Below are 18,917 nucleotides of genomic sequence, written 5' to 3'. Positions count from 1 at the left end.
ATATATTCTTTGAATTCCCAGTCAGACAATGGCACTATATACCAGTAGCAAAAATTGTGGGTGCACGTAACCCCAATATATTCTTTGAATTCCCAGTGAGACAATGGCACTATATACCAGTAGCAAGAAATGAGGGTATTTATAACCCCAATATATTCTTTGAATTCCCAGTCAGACAATGGCACTATATACCAGTAGCAAGAAATGAGGGTATTTGTAACCCCAATATATTCTTTGAATTCCCAGTCAGACAATGGCACTATATACCAGTAGCAAAAATTGTGGGTGCACGTAACCCCAATATATTCTTTGAATTACCAGTCAGAAACTGGCACTATATGGCAGTAGCAAGAAATGAGGGTATTTGTAACCCCAATATATTCTTTGAATTCCCAGTCAGACAATGGCACTATATACCAGTAGCAAAAATAGTGGGTGTATATAGCCCCAATTCTATTGCTAGGGGACTTGCAGGGTATTTCTGAGGTGAAGGTGGGGGGGCACACCATTGGAACGGGGATTTGGGGTGTATAGATGGGGTATACGGGAATACACTGTCAGTGTGTTCCATTCAGGATCCTGGGAAAGCTGGGTTGCGGCGATTGAGCCCGTCAGTGCCACGTTACACTGACAAGCTTCTCCCTGGAATTGAAGTTATATGTAAGCCCAATATATTCTTTGAATTCCCAGTCAGACAATGGCACTATATACCAGTAGCAAAAATAGTGGGTGTATATAGCCCCAATTCTATTGCTAGGGGACTTGCAGGGTATTTCTGGGGTGAAGGTGGGGGGGCACACCGTTGGAACGGGTATACGGGAATACACTGACAGTGTATTCCATTCAGGATCCTGGGAAAGCTGGGTTGCGGCGATTGAGCCCGTCAGTGCCACGTTACACTGACAAGCTTCTCCCTGGAATTTAGCTCTTATAAGAGCTGTTGGTTGTCTTCTCCTTCCTATCCTAGCCTGTCCCTGCCTACCCAGAATCTAAGCCCTAGCTAGCTGGACGGAAACCTCCGTCCTCGGTGAATTGCAAGCTCAGAATGACGCGAAGCTGGGCGTCGCTGTTCTTTTAAATTAGAGGTCACATGTTTTCGGCAGCCAATGGGTTTTGCCTACTTTTTTCAACGTCACCGGGGTCGTAGTTCCTGTCCCACCTACCCTGCGCTGTTATTGGAGCAAAAAAGGCGCCAGGGAAGGTGGGAGGGGAATCGAGTAATGGCGCACTTTACCACGCGGTGTTCGATTCGATTCGAACATGCCGAACAGCCTAATATCCGATCGAACATGAGTTCGATAGAACACTGTTCGCTCATCTCTAATGGGCACCCTTATCATTTTATTGATTTGAATTCCCCTAACTACTTTTTACTGACTTACTGAAGCACAAAATTGGTTTTGTAACCTCAGTGAGCTTTGACCTTCATAGCCAGATGTATCCAATCATAAGAAAAGGTATTTAAGGTGGCCAATTGCAAGTTGTTCTCCTATTTGAATCTCCTCTGAAGAGTGGCATCATGGGCTACTCAAAACAACTCTCAAATGATCTGAAAACAAAGATTGTTCAACATAGTTGTTCAGGGGAAGGATACAAAACGTTGTCTCAGAGATTTAACCTGTCAGTTTCCACTGTGAGGAACATAGTAAGGAAATGGAAGACCACAGGGACAGTTCTTGTTAAGCCCAGAAGTGGCAGGCCAAGAAAAATATCAGAAAGGCAGAGAAGAAGAATGGTGAGAAGAGTCAAGGGCAATCCACAGACACCTCCAAAGAGCTGCAGCATCATCTTGCTGCAGATGGTGTCACTGTGCATCGGTCAACTATACAGCGCACTTTGCACAAATAGAAGCTGTATGGGAGAGTGATGAGAAAGAAGCCGTTTCTGCACGTACGCCACAAATAGAGTTGCCTGAGGTATGAAAAAGCACATTTGGACAAGGCAGCTTCATTTTGGAAACAAAAATTGAGTTGTTTGGTTATAAAAAAAGGCGTTATGCATGGCGTCCAAAAAGAAACAGCATTCCAAGAATAACACATGCTACCCACTGTAAAATTTGGTGGAGGTTCCATCATGCTTTGGGGCTGTGTGGCCAATGCCGGCATCGGGAATCTTGTTAAAGTTGAGAGTCGCATGGATTCCACTCAGTATCAGCAGATTCTTGAGAATAATGTTCAAGAATCAGTGACGAAGTTGAAGTTACGCCGGGGATGGATATTTCAGCAAGACAATGATCCAAAACACCGCTCCAAATCCTCAGGCATTCATGCAGAGGAACAATTACAATGTTCTGGAATGGTCATCCCAGTCCCCAGACCTGAATATCATTGAACATCTGTGGGATGGTTTGAAGCGGGCTGTCCATGCTCGGCGACCATCTAACTTAACTGAACTTGAATTGTTTGTCCAAAATACCTTTATCCAGGATCCAGGAACTGATTAAAAGCTACAGGAAGCGACTAGAGGCTGTTATCTTTGCAAAAGGAGGATCTACTAAATATTAATGTCACTTTTCTGTTGAGGTGCCCATACTTTTGCACCGGTCAAATTTTGGTTTAATGCATATTGCACATTTTCTGTTAGTACAATAAACCTCATTTCAATCCTGAAATATTACTGTGTCCATCAGTTATTAGATATATCAAACTGAAATGGCTGTTGCAAACACCAAAATATTTAGAACAAAAAATGATTAAGATTAATAGGGGTGCCCAAACTTTTTCATAGGACTGTAGAAGTGGCAGCAGTAACCCTGTCTATGCCACTATTTATTGTGCAAAGTCCAATATACAAAAACATGTTAAAATATTTCAATCTATGTAGCTCTTCTTCATTCTTGAACTAAACACAACACATTTTGTGACAATGCTGTTTATACAATATGTCTAAGGCTTTGCAGTCCATATTCTACGTTATATTTGGAGCAATGGATATAAATTTTGACTAAATAAACAAATAAATAAATAAATAGGGATCAAAATTTAATATGACACAGAGTCCTCCAGAGTAGTTTTATAACATTTCTACTTAATATGTAAGTAAAGATTGTAATAGAGGTTTTCTGTTGAATATTGTAACTCAGTGTAACTCATGGTAACATTGTAACGCATTGTAACTCATGAGTAAGGGTTGACCTCACTGCTAACCTAATGCTCTCCTACTTCATTATGTCTATATTGAACCCTCCATGACCAGTTTTGGTAGATCTCGTGATAACGAGAATACGGATATTTGAGGACAATGTGCACCAGTTCTGGCAACAGAGGCAGAGATAAGTCCAATAGAGTAGGAAAATGAGGTTCAGGACTCCACAACCTGTCTAGCAGATATGGCATTTCAAACCACCTGAGTGGCATCAGCATAAGTATAAGGGCTGGCATAAGGTAAGGATATGAAGATATGAGAGCCTGGGCCCAGTAATGGCCCAATAATGGTTCAGTAATGAGCCAAAGGCTACTCCAGATCCGTGCTGTACTACACATATGTCCGAAACCTGGGGCTGATGTACCTGGGCTCCAGCACTCCTTCTCACAATATGTACATACAAAGAGATGACTGGCTTTGTCCACTAATCTACCTTATCCATTTAACTGAAATCAACTCTCAAAAGACGATACATCCATGATGGCTCCATTGTTCTTCCTCTACAAAGCCAAATAGACATGCAGCAGGCAAGTGGCGGATGGGTTTTCCTAGAATTAGCTGCAGCAAAATAAGATGAAAATCCCTTAGAGTCTACTAACCAGAGAGTTCTTCTTAGTGAGGGTCTCTCTGGTTAGTAAAACATAAGGAACCTTCACCTTTATAATTCAATACAGGGCGTTTATTGCTACAACTTCCCATAGTGTCTCTAGGAAGAGTTTGGCCAGAACTTCAGGCTCCTATCAGTAGAGGTTAGTGAGTCAATAAAGTCAGATCATTGTGGTGTTAGGGACCTGAACGTAGTATAAATTATGATAGGCTCTTTGCTCTCTATGCTCAGTGACCACCACTAATGTCTTCCAGATATAGCATCCCTTCCTGACGTGTGAGTGGATTGCCCTATACTATACTATGATGCACTGAAAATTGTATTTCATACCAACAATTGATTTTGTAAATTGATTTTTTTTTTTATTTCTTTATCAGGTAAAAGTCAGAATGGATCTTATTGACTGTAACTTGACCTTAAATGGTGCAGCTATGGATGACAATTGGTGGTATGTTAATATTCTTTATTATCTAAGAGATAAGAGTTGTCTGGTTACCCAGAAAAGGAGTATACATAGATAATGGTCAACCACTGATAGGACTGCGCCCTGGAATACATGACTGGGTCAATAGAGAATTGTTGCTGTTACCACTTAGGAGGCCAAATGTGGTTAGAAAAGGATGAAATGAGGACAGGATTGTATGAAGCTATAACTTCTTCCGAAGCCTAACTTTTAGGTGTGAGTGAACAGTAAAATGTTCGATATTCGTTTTGAGTAGCCCCTCAATATTCGACTACTCGAATCGAATATTGAACCCTATTATAGTCTATGGGGGGAAAATGCTCGTTTCAGGGGTAGGCAACGTTCAATCAAATTATACTTACCAAGTCCATGAGTGATGGTCGGGCTGGATCCTCCGAGAAGTCTTCTCCTTGCAGCGTCCCCGCGGTGTATTCCGGCTCTGAATTCACTCTGCCAGGCATCGGGCCTGGGTAGAGCCGACTGTGCATGTCCGCACTACAAGCGGACATGTGCAGTCGGCTCTGCCCAGGCCCAATGCCTGGCAGAGTGAATTCAGAGCCGGAAGACGCCGCGGGGAAGCTGCACGGAGAAGACTTGTAAAGGTAGGAGAAGAACCAGCGTTGATTGGCCGACTGTATAGCATTCGGCCAATCAATGCTGCTTCTGCATCGAACTTTTACATTTGAACAGCGAGTGGTACTCGATCGAGTACGAATATTTTGAATACCATAGTATTCGATCGAATACCTACTCGATTCAGTACTACTCACTCATCTCTACTAACTTTATTGTCTTCTAAGGTCATGTTATGAAGAATATTTGAGAAATAACTCGATTGCTTACAACAAGAAAGATGCCATAACAAGTCAGAAGATGTCAATTATATTATACAGTATAATTTTTGTTCTTGGGATTATCGGTAATGGATTAGTCATCTGGATTGCCGGATTCAGGATGAAGAAGATAATCAGTGCCGTGTGGTTCCTCAACTTGGCCATAGCGGACTTCCTATGCTGTGCATCACTTCCTCTACGCATTGCATTGTGGACTAAACCTTCCTCAAACACTGAATCTTCAGCTATTTTGTGCATGTTGAATGTTATCCTCTTCAATCTAAACATGAGTGCCAGTGTTCTTCTCCTGACAGCCATGAGTATTGACCGCTGTGTGTCGGTCATGTGGCCATTTTGGGCTAAAGTTCACAGGACACGTAGACTAGTGAGGATCATGGCTACATTTATATGGACATTGAGTCTACTTATAACTTTCTTGGTGTTTTTCTTATATTTCTTTTGGATTCAGGAATATAATGAATGGTGTGTTATTCATATTGATAACTGTCAATAACATAAAGCACAACATTCAGCTGGTCATGTTTCTGATCCCTTTTCTCATCATCTTGACCAGTTATGTCACCATATTTTTGAAACTTAGAAAAAGTAAGAGACCCCAGAGATCTCAGAGACCCTACAGGATCATCACCGCTGTTATATTGTGTTTCTTCATCTGCTGGTTCCCATTTTACCTCTGGCCACTAACCCCCATGTATGATGGAGATGATATTCCATTCTACATCGTAAATACTATTATCATCTTGGCTTGTCTTAACAGTTGTATCAATCCAATCATTTGTTTTTATGGGCCAAGATTTTAGACAAGGTTTCTTCAGATCTATCCCCACCAGGCTTGAAAGAGCATTAAGTGATCATCCCGAGGAGCCGAACAGAGAACGAGAGAATCATAATTGTGTTTGTAATATAGATATTTAGTATATATTCCGCTTATATATGTGGAAACAACTTAAAGGAGTTGAGTGGGAGGTAAAAAAATCTGAAATAATTTGGGGATAAAGATTTTCTTAGATACTTACTTATTACTACTTGTTTTGCTTATTGGTCAGTCTCTGTCATAACCTAAATGACTACTGTTATCCACAGCCATCAGGCCAAAGGGCTCAAGACCATCTCTGCTGTTATACGTGCCTGAAGAGAATGGAAGATCTTAGCTATGCATCTGTACTTTTGAAAGACACTAACATGGAGGATGCCAAGGCCCCATTCACACGGGGATCGGATTGGCAGATTTTGGCCCCGAGAGTGAGTTGGGAAGCCATCTCACTCTCGGACCAAAATGTGCTTGCCACGACTGTCACGGCTTCCCCCTCCGGAGTAGCCTCAAATTTATGGGCCTACTCCAGAGGGAGGACTCCGGGGCTGAATCAGCCGTGGAGTCCGCCTCATGAAAGGACAGCTTGTTTCCTTTTTCCATGAGCGGCAACATGCCACTCACGGAAAAAAGTAGCCTGGTGGTCTACATAGACCTCCATTGTTAGGGGGTGGATTATGATGTGGATTCAGCGCAATAATCTGCCCCTTCTTGCCAAAGGCAGGACAGAGGAGATGCTATTGTGGGGGTTGAATAAGTACAAGTGCTACTGCTACTGTCTTGTCCAGCTTCCCTTCACCATGCTCCATGTCTGTTGTCTGTCCCTTGGAAGTACACATACACAGTTAGGACCTTATCTTGGGTGAGATGTATGTACTTTCTCTTCAGGTAGGCACAGAAGAAGAGAAGGTTATGTCAGTCTTGAGCCCTTCGTCCTGATGGAAGTCGTCCGGCTATCTGTGGAGGACGGCAGTCATTTTAGTTATGGCTGTAATTGTACCCTAGATAAAGACACAAATAAATAAAAATATTTTGGAAAAGTATAATTAGTCACATGCAACCCTTTTATGACAGGGGACACACATGACAATCACTATGGTTATCTGCCATAAATGTGCCAGTGGTTATCCCGTCATGATTTACATTTGTAGCATAGATGTTTTAATAAATCCCATCCTTATCCCATAACCTGCCATGCAAAATTGCCAATCTTACACCCGCAATATGATTGAGTCTTACCAGTGGATTGCAAATACTTGTAATGCAACGTTCATCCAATTTTTAATGGCAGTTATGGGAAATTCTGCTGAAATGTTCCTGGAGTGGTTTTGTTATATCTCACCTTAGCCTAAAGGAGCTTTGCAGGGATGGGATGCATCATCAGCACAAATTATACTTAAATTACAGTTTTTCTAACTATACCTGTCCACTTTCCTGTGGTGTCCGCCCCGCTTATCATCATGAGTCAGAGCACTGTGGTGACACTAGTGGGATTACCGAGTGAGGAGTAAGTAAGGAGCCCGGACCATCACAGAACCCAGCCTTAAACAGTAACAGTAAATATTCCAATTATAATATTCAATGGACATTTCTTTTATTGTAAAGATATTTTGTAGTTTTACTGCATAGACTTGGACAGAGTAAACAGTCATCTCACATTGACATATTGGATCCTTAAATTTTATTTTTGCTGGTTTGAGTTCCGACATTTATCAAAGCAATTTGAATGTTATTTTAAGGGGTGATGACAATATACAGACAATGGGGGGAATTTATCAATCCCAGTTTTACGGCACAGAGGGATGATATTGTGGCACACATTTGGTGCAAAGCACTTTCTGGGATTTTGTTTGGTTCTGTTGGAACCTTCTGTACTGGGAGTGTGGTGTGGCAACCTAAGACCACAATGGGAACCTCATGTTACATTTGACTCCTGTCTGATATCAAATGATCATGAGCCTAACTTCTACCCTACTCATAAGATATACTGAAATATTACAAATATCATATTGATCAATAAGTAAAAACCAGAGGCTTACATTTCTTACATATGGTATCTCACTTTCCGGTCTTCCTGTTTATAATCGTAAATTTTGCGGTCATCTCATTATTTTTAGTGGACATGATCAGCAGATTCATTCCATTAATATTGTTTCATACATTTCATCAATATAAATTATGTATTGACTGAAATTTTCCTCCCCAAAATAAAAAAAAAAGTTACAACAGGAATGCACCTCAAATAAAAAAAAGTTAGTGTGACGGCCAAAAAAAAAAAAAATGTAATGATTGTAGCAAAAATGATTTCTTGTCTTTTTCCATTTCTATCCTCTTGTCTCCTGGATAGGATTGAGCGATCGGGATTGGAAATGTTCGGATTCCGATCGGCGATCGAGTAAATTTCACGATCGCGATCGGAATTCTGATCCCGATCTTCTCTGCTGGGATCGAGGTCTGAGGCTATTTCCCAAAATGTGTGGCTACTGGCCAATTATTGTGGGAAAAGCTATAGTATCAGATGAGCGAGTACTATTCGAAACTACCACTTCGAATAGCACGCACCCTTAGGAATGAATGGAAGCGGCCGGCATGCAAACTTTGCCGGCATCTGGCCGCTCAACCCCTGGGTGCTGGCTGCATCCATTCATTTCTAAGGATTTACCGCAGCCTGCCATTCTTCTTCTTAGTCCCTATTTTACCGTATACTTAGCTCTGCTACATCTGAGATTTAGCAGAGTCCAGTATATGGCACAGCAGGGAGGAAACAGAAAAGTAGATAGATACTATCTACTTGCGAACTTCACTCAACTTACCTGCACAGACATGCTGCCGCTGTCGCTCCCCGTTCTTCTCACTCCACTTCTCTCTCATTGACAAGTCTTCAGAGCACCCTGCCCGCCCCCACATCCCTAGACTAGTGTTAGAGATGCTGGGAGAAGGCGGGGCTTGTGGCTTAGGAGAGTGTGAGTGGGTACTGGAAGGGGAGACGTGAGTGCACTTACGTCTCCCCACCCACACTCTCCTAAGCCACAACAAGCCCCGCCTAATCCCATCATCTGTAACACTAGCCTAGGAAGGTGGGGGAGCACACAGTGCTCTGAAGGCATGTCAATGATAGAGGACCGGACTGAGAAGAACAGGGAGCGGCAGCGGATCTGTGCAGGTAAGCAGACACCAGGGGGGGCTAAGTAGCCGGGGGATTTTTTTTTATTTTTTTTTAATCACTACACAGCGTGGAGTCCAAAAATTTAGACAATTTTTGGACTCCATGCTGTGTAGTGAATAGGATTGTTTTTAAAATCTGATCTTCGATTATTAAAAAAAATCCCATTGACTTGCATTGGGATCAGAATTGGGATCAGGATCGGGTTTGAATGGAAAATGATTGGAAATCAGATTTTAAAAATGATCCTGAAATTTCAAGATTGGCTCAACCCTGCTCCTGGATGACAAGTATTTGGTAATTTTGTACATTTTTCAGTCGATTTCATAGTACAAGGTATACATATCATCTATGTGGACTCCATTTATACGCATCACATACATTTGACATAATCCACTGATGCTGTTTTTTGGGTTTTTTTGGCCTCCACCTCTTATTTGTACTGCTCAATATTTTTCTAATTATCATATGTATAGTTTACCACTGACTGTTCATCCTTGTCTCGTGCTGTAAATTTCCATGTATTACATATCTGATCAGACAATGAGTCATGTGTCATTTGTTAGCCTGCCATAAGAGCTCATCCCTCGATAGCGATATAACCGAAGAAGAAGATTCTAATCAGTCTCTGATATTCTGTAGTGAAGATTGTACAAGCAAGTAAAGAATATGAGCAACCCAAATGTAAAAGAGATGTATGGGCATCTGAATGGTAAAATTCATTTATTACTGACTTGCATGCGCTGACTATCTAGTGGCGCCTCTCACCACTCAGGGCGGTATTACACGTCGGAGACCAGGTAAGGTCAGCTCCAGGTTATTCCAGTAACATTGTACCTTCTGTTCTGTCATCAGCATAGAAAGTGATTTTCAGCTCTGACATTTTAATCTAAAGGTTTCTTACATCTCTATTCGTCGTCCGATTATTTGTCTTTGATCTTTACTTTTTCTAAATATGGTTTTCCATAAAGTCATTTCTTAAGTTATCGTGTTTCCAATAGCAAACTTGGGTCTACTATTGTAACTGTAAGGGAATTTGCTGAATATTAACAAAGAATACATCTTTTATGTTTCGAATAATAATTTTTCCCTTTTTAGAGTTTATTAGCAATTGATTCAAAAGACTAAAAGATCTTGGATTAAAAGTCAATGTTTATGATGTAAATTCTTTCCTTCTGTGCTGTGATATTTTTGTAACTTTTTTTTTTTACAAAATAAACTATAAGATAATCCTTTAATAGTCCAACAGTGAGGAAATTTCAGCGTGTTACAGCAGCATAGTAATACAGATACAGAATAATACACAGTAATATATTACAGACAGACACACATAAGCTGAGAAGAGAAGATATACTAGGAGTCCATAGCAGCTAAGGAAGAGAAGAAGAAAGAAGGAAGACTTCATAATCATAATCATTAGTTCTCTGTGCGGAGTGCTCTTCGTTTGGTCTGATGTAGATTATACAGTCTAGTCGCAGTTGGAAGGAAGGACCTGCGATAGCTCCTTCTCACACTTGGGGTGAAGCAGACGGTCGCTTACAGTGCTGCCAAGTGCCATCAAGGTCTCATACATGGGGTGGGATTTGTTCACCCGCATGGAGGTCACCACAGACAGTATCCTTCTGTCACCCACCACCTGTACTGGGTCCAGGGGGTTCCCCAGTACAGAGCCGGCCCTTCTGATCAGCCTGTCAAGTCTATTTCTGTCCCTGGTTGATATACTGCTCCCCAGCAGGCCACTCCGAGAAAGGTGGCTAAAGCAACCACAAAGTTGAAAAAGGCTCTAAGAAGTGGCCCCTGGACTCCGAAGGCCCTCAGCCTCCTGAGCAGGTAGAGTCTGCTGTGGCCCTTTCTGTGCAGCGCCTCCAGGTGATCAGCCCAGTCTAGTTAATTATTGAGGAGCACGTCCAGATACTTATAGGTCCTGACTATCTCAATGCATGTCCCTTGGATCTCCACTGGGGTTGGAGCACTTCTACGTTTACTAAAGTCCACCACCATCTCCTTGGTCTTCCCAGCATTAATCCTGAGGTGGTTCTGCTGGCACCATTCAACAAAGTCCCGGTTTAAGTCTCTGTATTCCCTATCATCGCCATCAGTGAAGAGGCCGACTATAGCAGAGTCATTGGAGTACTTCTGTAAGTAAAAATATAAAATATAAAAATTAAGATATATGAAGTCAACAAAAACAGTGAGGCCACAGCGAATCCAACTGTCTTCAGTTGTAGCTCTGCAATAAGGGATGGTTTACATCCATATAGGGCTCATAATCTACATTTTTCCCTATCAGTATGTCTTTGGAGTTTAGGAGGAAATCCACGCAAACATGGGCAGAACACACAAACTCCTTGCAGATGTTGTTCCTGGCAGGATTCAAACCCAGGACTCCAGCGCTGCAGTGCTAACCACTGAGCCACCGTGTTGTTCTCCAACCACCTAATTTTATGTTTTCTGGCTACCACATTGCGACACTATTTTTCCTGTACATGGTTAGTTGAGATATTACATCCTAAGCATAAATCGGTGCCAAATGTCATTCATTTAATCCCATTGTCCTATACTATATTATGACGCACTGCAAATTGAATTTCATACAAAAAGTTGATTTTGTGAATTGATTTTTATTATATTGTTTATTTTTTATTAGGTAAAAGTCAGAATGGATCTTATTGACTGTAACTTGACCTTAAATGGTGCAGCTATGGATGACGATTGGTGGTATGTTAATCTTCTTTATTATGTAAGAGATAATAAGAGTTGTCGGGTTACCCAGAAAAGGAATACACATAGATAGTGGTCAACCACTGATAGGACTGCGCCCTGGAATACATGACTATTTCTAAGCATAATTGAAGTGAATTGAATATATACTGAATCCTTTGCTACAAAACTATATATCAACCTGCTCAGCTCCTCCTGCCTATAGCAGGTGCAGCATTTCCCATATAACTGATTGTGTTTAATAAGTCTTTTAGTAATGTAGGAGAAGATTCATATTCAGATATTGTATTAGGGGTTAATGTAATAAGAAAAAAAATCACAATTCTAGAGTTCCCCTAAGTTATTCAAGGTGATGCAAAGAAATCCGGATGTAGTAAGAGAGGTCTTCTTCAAAAGAAGAATGAATCTTATTTTGGAGCTTTGCCTTGGTTCTCACTATGTTCTCGGGAGTTTGCCCTTCCCTCTCTTTAAGGCATGTAGACACTCAAGATCAAAATTCTGAGTTACCAGTTTGGTAGTCTCTATTAAGGAGAGCGAGGTTGCTTTGCAATATACCGAAACATGATATTACTAGAATGTGACTAATAACCGTAGGAAGCATCATTATTAGAGATGAGCGAACACTAAAATGTCCGAGGTTCGAAATCCGATCGACCAGCCGCACACTGTTCGACTGTTCGAACGGATTTCGAACCCCATTATAGTCTATGGGGGAAATGCTCGTTTCAGGGGTACGTAAAATTCAATACAATTATACTTACCTAGTCCACGAGTGACAGTCGGGATGGATTCTTCTTGATATCTTCTTCTGGCGCAGTGTCCCCGCGTCTTCTTCCGCCTGGAATTCACTCTGCCTAGGCATCCGGCCTAGGCAGAGCCGACTGCACATGCGCGATCATGCACGCGCATGCGCAGTTGGCTCTGTCCAGGCACGACGCCTGAGCAGAGCCGACTGCACATGCGTGTGCATGCCCACGCATGCGCAGTCAGCTCTGCCTAGGCCGGATGCCAAGGCAGAGTGAATTCCAGGGGGAAGAAGACACCGGACGCTGCACGGAGAAGACGTCGGAAAGGTAAGAGAAGAACCAGCATTGATTGGCAGAATGTATAGCATTCTGCCAATCAAAGCTGGTTCTGCATCGAACATTAAACTTCGAACAGCTTGTAGTGTTCGATCGAGTAGTGTTCGATCGAACACCGTAGTATTCGATCGAACACCTACTCGATCGAACACTACTTGCTCATCTCTAATCATTATGTCAGTATGGCACACATCACCACTGAGGCCCAATCACATACTACATTCAGTGCTTGTGGCATCATCATAGAAATCATAGACATCTTTGGACTTTGTCTCGCCTCTTTGGTGATGTCAGCAGCCCCAGGGAATAGAGGAAGTTTCTGATAGGGCCAGAAAGGACTAAAAAGGAACCAAAGAAGAAAGATGCCTCGAGGGAGCCAGAAGAGGTGATGGAAGGTGAAGGTGACTGTTTATTACGTTTCCACGCCTTTCCTGGGCCTCCACTTATTGTACTCTGGGGTCTGAAGAGACCCCAAAGTCTAACAATGATTCATGGGTGGTGAGTCCCAAAAATGTTGGGTGTGGCCCAACCTGGCTCGTGATGAACTGATGCTCATCCCTAATATAAACCTGTCATGCTACACGCTCTCCAACACTTACCTGATTGCATACCATGAATTGCAAAATTTAACATGAGAAATATGAAACAAAATTCCATTCAAAGTCTTAACATACCAGATACAACTTTGAAAAGCTGTAACTCACAACACGACCAATTGGTGTCCCACAAAGATACATATAGGAGAAGCATCTCTCGACAGAGTATTGCAAAATCATATTGTTTTATAAAGCTGCATATCTGATGGAATACATATCTGGGAGATGTCCAGCCAAGAGGAAAGGAATGAAACACCAATACATGCTAGAGACAAAGATGAAGGGTCACAAAGAGGGATTCCAGCTCGGTGACCTAGGACTGCAATTCGATTTAAGTTTAATTTTTACCCTCTTTTCTGATGTTTATGAAGCTATAACTTCTTCCTGAGCCTAACTTCTGCCCTATCATGTCTTCTAAGGTTCTGTTATGAAGAATATTTGAGAAATAACTCAATTTCTTATAACGAGAAAGATGCCAGAAGAAGTCAGAAGATGTTGATTATGTTATACAGCATCATTTCTGTTCTTGGCATTATCGGTAATGGATTAGTCATCTGGATTGCCGGATTCAGGATGAAGAAGACCATCAGTGCCGTGTGGTTCCTCAACCTGGCCATAGCGGACTTCCTATGTTGCGCTTCTCTCCCTTTGCGCATTACAGGGTGGGCGGACCTTTTCTCATACTCAATAAGTTCAGCAATTTCGTGTTTGTCAAACATTATTCTCTTCAATTTAAACATGACCACCAGCGTTCTTCTCCTGACCGCCATGAGTATTGACCGCTGTGTATCCGTCTTGTGGCCATTTTGGGCCAAAGTACACAGGACACGTAGACTAGTGAGGATCACTGCAGGAGGCATCTGGGCATTGGGTCTACTTTTAACTGGATTGTTGTTTTGCTTATATATATTCTGGATTCACGAATATAATGAATGGTGTGTAATATATAGCGAGAACTATGTCAATAACATAAAGCACAGCATTCATCTGATTAGATTAGTTATAATGTTTGTGATCCCTTTTCTCATCATCTTGACCAGTTATGTGATGATTTTTTTCAAACTTAGAGCAAGTAAGAGACCCCGGAGATCTCCGAGACCCTACAGGATCATCACCGCTGTTATATTGTGTTTCTTCCTCTGCTGGTCTCCATATTACATCTGGCCACTAACACCCATGTATTATGGAGATGATTTTCCATTCTACATGGTAAATACTATCATTATTATCCTGGCTTGCCTTAACAGTTGTATCAATCCAATCATTTATGTTTTAATGAGTCAAGATTTTAGACATGGCATCTTAAGATCAATTCCTACCAGCCTTGAAAGAGCATTAAGTGAATAGTCTGATGACCTGAGCAAAAGGGGTCATTGTTCATTATGAGAAAATCCAACTTGCAGAGGTATTTGACTTTTGAGTCTTAGCAATGATAACATGCAGGTGAGTGCCAGTCAGAGGACATGTTTTCCCCTGTACACATCACCATTTATTTGTTCTCCCTTGTAGTCATCACCTTTTATATCTTCTCCCTTGTACTCATCTGCTTTTTTCACCTATTTGGCCAGGAACTTCCAGATTCCTTATCTATGCATTGGTTGCATGGGGAATATTATAGATGAGCAAATTTAAAAAAAAAAAATTGATTCAACAACTTTGCCAAATTTTCCGATACAATTCATGTACACAGACGCATAGGCTGACTTCCTCACTTCTGGGCAGGATCAACCAGGTGCTGGGGGTTACTAGCAGCCCAGGGTCACTGGTCAGACCCCGGGCTGCAGAAGATGCATACCATCACCCCATGATTTCGCTTCAGGGTGTGCTGAGAGGGATATGTAGCATGGCGGAACCCCTTAGATGTCATGGTCATGTTTGGCCACGGCATCCAAATGGTTGAAACTCCCGATCAGAGTAGTTCTCCAGCTGGGGGTTAGGTAGTAGGGTGCTGGCTGATATCTGTTCCCAATGCCGTGGGCAGTCGCAAAGAGGTTAAAGAGCTGAGACATCACAGGGCTGGTTGGCTGCTGATTGGCTGCATGCATGGCATAGTGAGTGATCCTGCATTCCCAGAGTTCCTTGTCCCCTGTCTTAACATGTGCAGCAGCCATTTTCTGAAAAAAATGTGATTCGTTATCATGAAGCATGAAGAAACCCGGATTCGATGTGAATCGAATATTTCCTAAATTTTGGATCAAATTCCACTTTGTCAGTATTGATTTGCTCATCTCTAATGAATGTGTAGCAGAAATGATGATGATGTAATTATTTTATCATTGGTGTTTTCTCATTGGGCTACAAGGTGTTTTTAGAGCTTTCAGGTTGACCTGCAAAAATCATGAATCTAGAGTAAAAAATACAAATATAATAAATATAAATATAATAAATATAAAAATACAGTATTTAATGTGAGCTTTGCCTTATCATACAATGCCGTATACGCCTCAAAATCCTACCAAAAAGATGGCTCCCATTGAAATCAATGGTAGCCGGTCAGTTCTTTCTTCTGGGAGCAGGTTTGTTCCGACTCCCGGAAAAAGAAGTGAGGTGCCTCGCGATTTGGCCTGAAGAAACTCCCTCCTCCGGACTAGGCCCATTCATTGGGCCTAATCTGGAGTGGAGTATGCGACTAGATGCCAGTGCAATGCACTGGCATTGAGCTGCGGCTACCCGTTTTTTGGTCCGAAACCTGAGGCAGCCTCTGCCTCAGGTTCCAGACCAAAAAAACCTATGTGAACTTACTCTAAAGGAGGTTTCATAGAGTAGTATCATTTGGTGCTTTTTAGTGAAAAACAATAAAAATCTACAGGCTTTGCACTCAGCTTTGATATATTGGTATGGAGCATCAATCTCATCATCACTTTTGTATGCAGTTAGATGTTCGGTCCGCTTCATGTTTGCCTTCCAGTTTATTTGGCTGAAACACTGAATAGGGTGCAGAGATTTTACTTCAATATACTGGGTAGAGACCTTCAGGAAAAAAATGGATGCTATCAGCAGCACCGAAGATCTGAAGCTCCTTCAAGAGTGATGAAGTGCTAGGGATTCTCTAAATTGTAGGAACCCCCAACTTTCAGGGACACAGATTGCCCCATCTCAGGATCAGAAATCAGAAGGTTTCCAGCACATTAAAGTGTCTGTTCTCAAGTGGAGAGTAGAGTAGACAATGGACTTAAAACTCTTTCGCCCATCCTCTAGCCTCCTTGGAGAGTATTGAGAAAAACTCGAAGGGATACTATGTTAGTTGAGACAAGAGCTCTGTATAAGATTTACTCTTCCCCTCTCCCTTCCCTCTCCTCTTTAGGGTGACACCACATGGACCTGTGTACAAAGTTATTGTATCGTATGTTATATTTTATCTAGCTGGACATGAAGGTCGATGATGTTGTTACTCTTGAACTCTGACCAGAAGGCCAGAACGGCTACCGACCTTCTATCTCATTGTCTTTATACTACACTCTAACCTGGCGAATTCCCTATTATTCCGATTATATTGGTTATTGTCAAACTCAATAAAAACAAACTTAAAAAGTAAGAACAAAGCTTTCACCCGAGAGCCTTTACTCATCTGCCTCCTTAAGCTCCACTCTACTGCTCTGAAGTTTCTATAACTTTTTTTCAGAATTCTTGTTTTCTTTTCTTATTTATTTTTTTCGTTTTCCAGTGAATCTTGGTTTTAAATTTCTATTAATAAAATTCTATTTGACAAGACATGGAAGCCACCGATGAGTTATGTGCCGTTTGGTAAACTGCCAGAAGAATACAACCCCATGAGATGATCATACCAGAACAAGCAGATTATTCTCTTATTCTGACGAGGACCAAAGAAGAAGATGCAGATACAGAGAATGGAAGACTCTTACTTTCCTAAACATGGATACAATTAATGAACTTCTCAATGGTAAATCCTGCTGATCTGCTGGTACCTAATGGCACTATCACTCCGTAGTGTCTTTCTATAGTGAGGTACTACATGCTATGTATCTATTATTACTGGTGTCGGAATGATCTGCCCTTTTGGACATCAGGTGAGTGCACCGCCATATTGTATTTTGTCAGATTGTGTACAGATCCTCTCTGTTAAGGATGTTTGGAGCATAAAAGGATTAAATATATTCATTTTATTATGCTGATCTTAGTAGAGTAACAATGTTCTGACCTTGTGACTTTGAAGCTCCATATCTCACCATCCACTACAGCTCGGAACGTGAGACTCCCATTATCTTATAGACAATCCTCTTGGCTATCCCATACATAAATCTATCAGCTCTACACTACTACTACAAATGACAACCTGTTCTCACATTCCCTATAGCTCAGAGTATTATTAGATTGATTTCCAAGCAAAATGTCATTGGTTAAAATTGAGGATCAGTCATGAAGAAGATTTTCCAAGAAAAGAGAAACATCATCATCCGGCTCATTGATAGTGATCTCTCAGTCAAGAAAATTATCAAACTGCATCATGTGAGCAGCAGGATAGGTAGAAGAATATATAATGATAATGAAGTCTGTCCATCCATTCAAAAGCAGTGAGTGAGGGATTGTAGGAGGGGATTGTATAAGCAATGGTTTATTAGAAAAGACATTAATGATTATTTTTCCATATCAAGTTCAATCATGGTATGGGAAGGAGTTAATCTGCTTAATATCTATTATTATTATTATTATTAATTATTATTATTATTATTATTACTATTATTAGTAGTACAGTAGTAGTAGTAGTAGTACAGTAGTAGTAGTATAGTAGTAGTAGTACAGTAGTAGTAGTAGTAGTAGTAGTAGTACAGTAGTAGTAGTAGTAGTACAGTAGTAGTAGTATAGTAGTAGTAGTATAGTAGTAGTAGTAGTAGTAGTACAGTAGTAGTACTTTAGTAGTAGTAGTACAGTAGTAGTACAGTAGTAGCAGTAGTAGTATAGTAGTAGTAGTACAGTAGTAGTACAGTAGTAGTAGTACAGTAGTAGTAGTAGTAGTATAGTAGTAGTAGAAGTAGTGTAGTAGTAGTAGTACAGTAGTAGTAGTAGTAGCAGTAGTAGTAGTAGTAGTACAGTAGTAGTAGTAGAAGTAGTACAGTAGTATAGTAGTAGTAGTAGCAGCAGCAGTAGTAGTAGTACAGTAGTAGTAGTAGTAGTATAGTAGTAGTACAGTAGTTGTAGTAGTATTTTAATTATTTTTAAAGCTTATTATTTTAATAGAATATTATTATTATTATTATTATTATTATTATTATTATTATTAGTAGTAGTAGTAGTAGTAGTATAGTAATAGTACAGTAGTAGTAGTACAGTAGTAGTATAGTAGTAGTATAATAGTAGTAGTACAGTAGTAGTAGTATTAGTAGTAGTACAGTAGTAGTAGTAGTAGTATAGAAGTAGTAGAAATAGTACAGTAGTAGTATAGTAGTAGTAGCAGTAGTAGTAGTAGTACAGTAGTATAGTAGTAGTAGTAGTAGTAGTAGCAGTAGTAGTAGTACAG

General features: G+C 40.9%; 1 protein-coding gene and 1 pseudogene across 1 annotated transcript; both read left to right on the top strand.

Moving 5' to 3' along the window:
• The first annotated feature begins 3,662 nt into the window (after positions 1-3,662).
• Positions 3,663-6,818, top strand: LOC142209190 (N-formyl peptide receptor 2-like; annotated as a pseudogene).
• Positions 6,819-13,909: 7,091 nt separating this feature from the next.
• LOC142209887 (chemerin-like receptor 1) lies at positions 13,910-14,788 on the top strand. Its single transcript, XM_075278925.1, has one exon. The coding sequence runs from the start codon at positions 13,934-13,936 to the stop codon at positions 14,786-14,788; it is 855 nt and encodes a 284-aa protein (XP_075135026.1). The 5' UTR covers positions 13,910-13,933.
• Positions 14,789-18,917: the final 4,129 nt, after the last annotated feature.

This window comes from Leptodactylus fuscus, chromosome 6 (genome assembly GCF_031893055.1).
Source record: "Leptodactylus fuscus isolate aLepFus1 chromosome 6, aLepFus1.hap2, whole genome shotgun sequence".
Classification (NCBI taxonomy): domain Eukaryota; kingdom Metazoa; phylum Chordata; class Amphibia; order Anura; family Leptodactylidae; genus Leptodactylus; species Leptodactylus fuscus.
Note: the sequence above shows the minus strand (reverse complement) of the source record. Positions and strands in the feature narration are given on the sequence as shown.

What these genes read in the sequence shown, in the direction of transcription:
- LOC142209887 (XM_075278925.1), top strand. Translation starts at nt 13,934, where the DNA reads ATGTTGATTATGTTATACAGCATCATTTCTGTTCTTGGCATTATCGGT.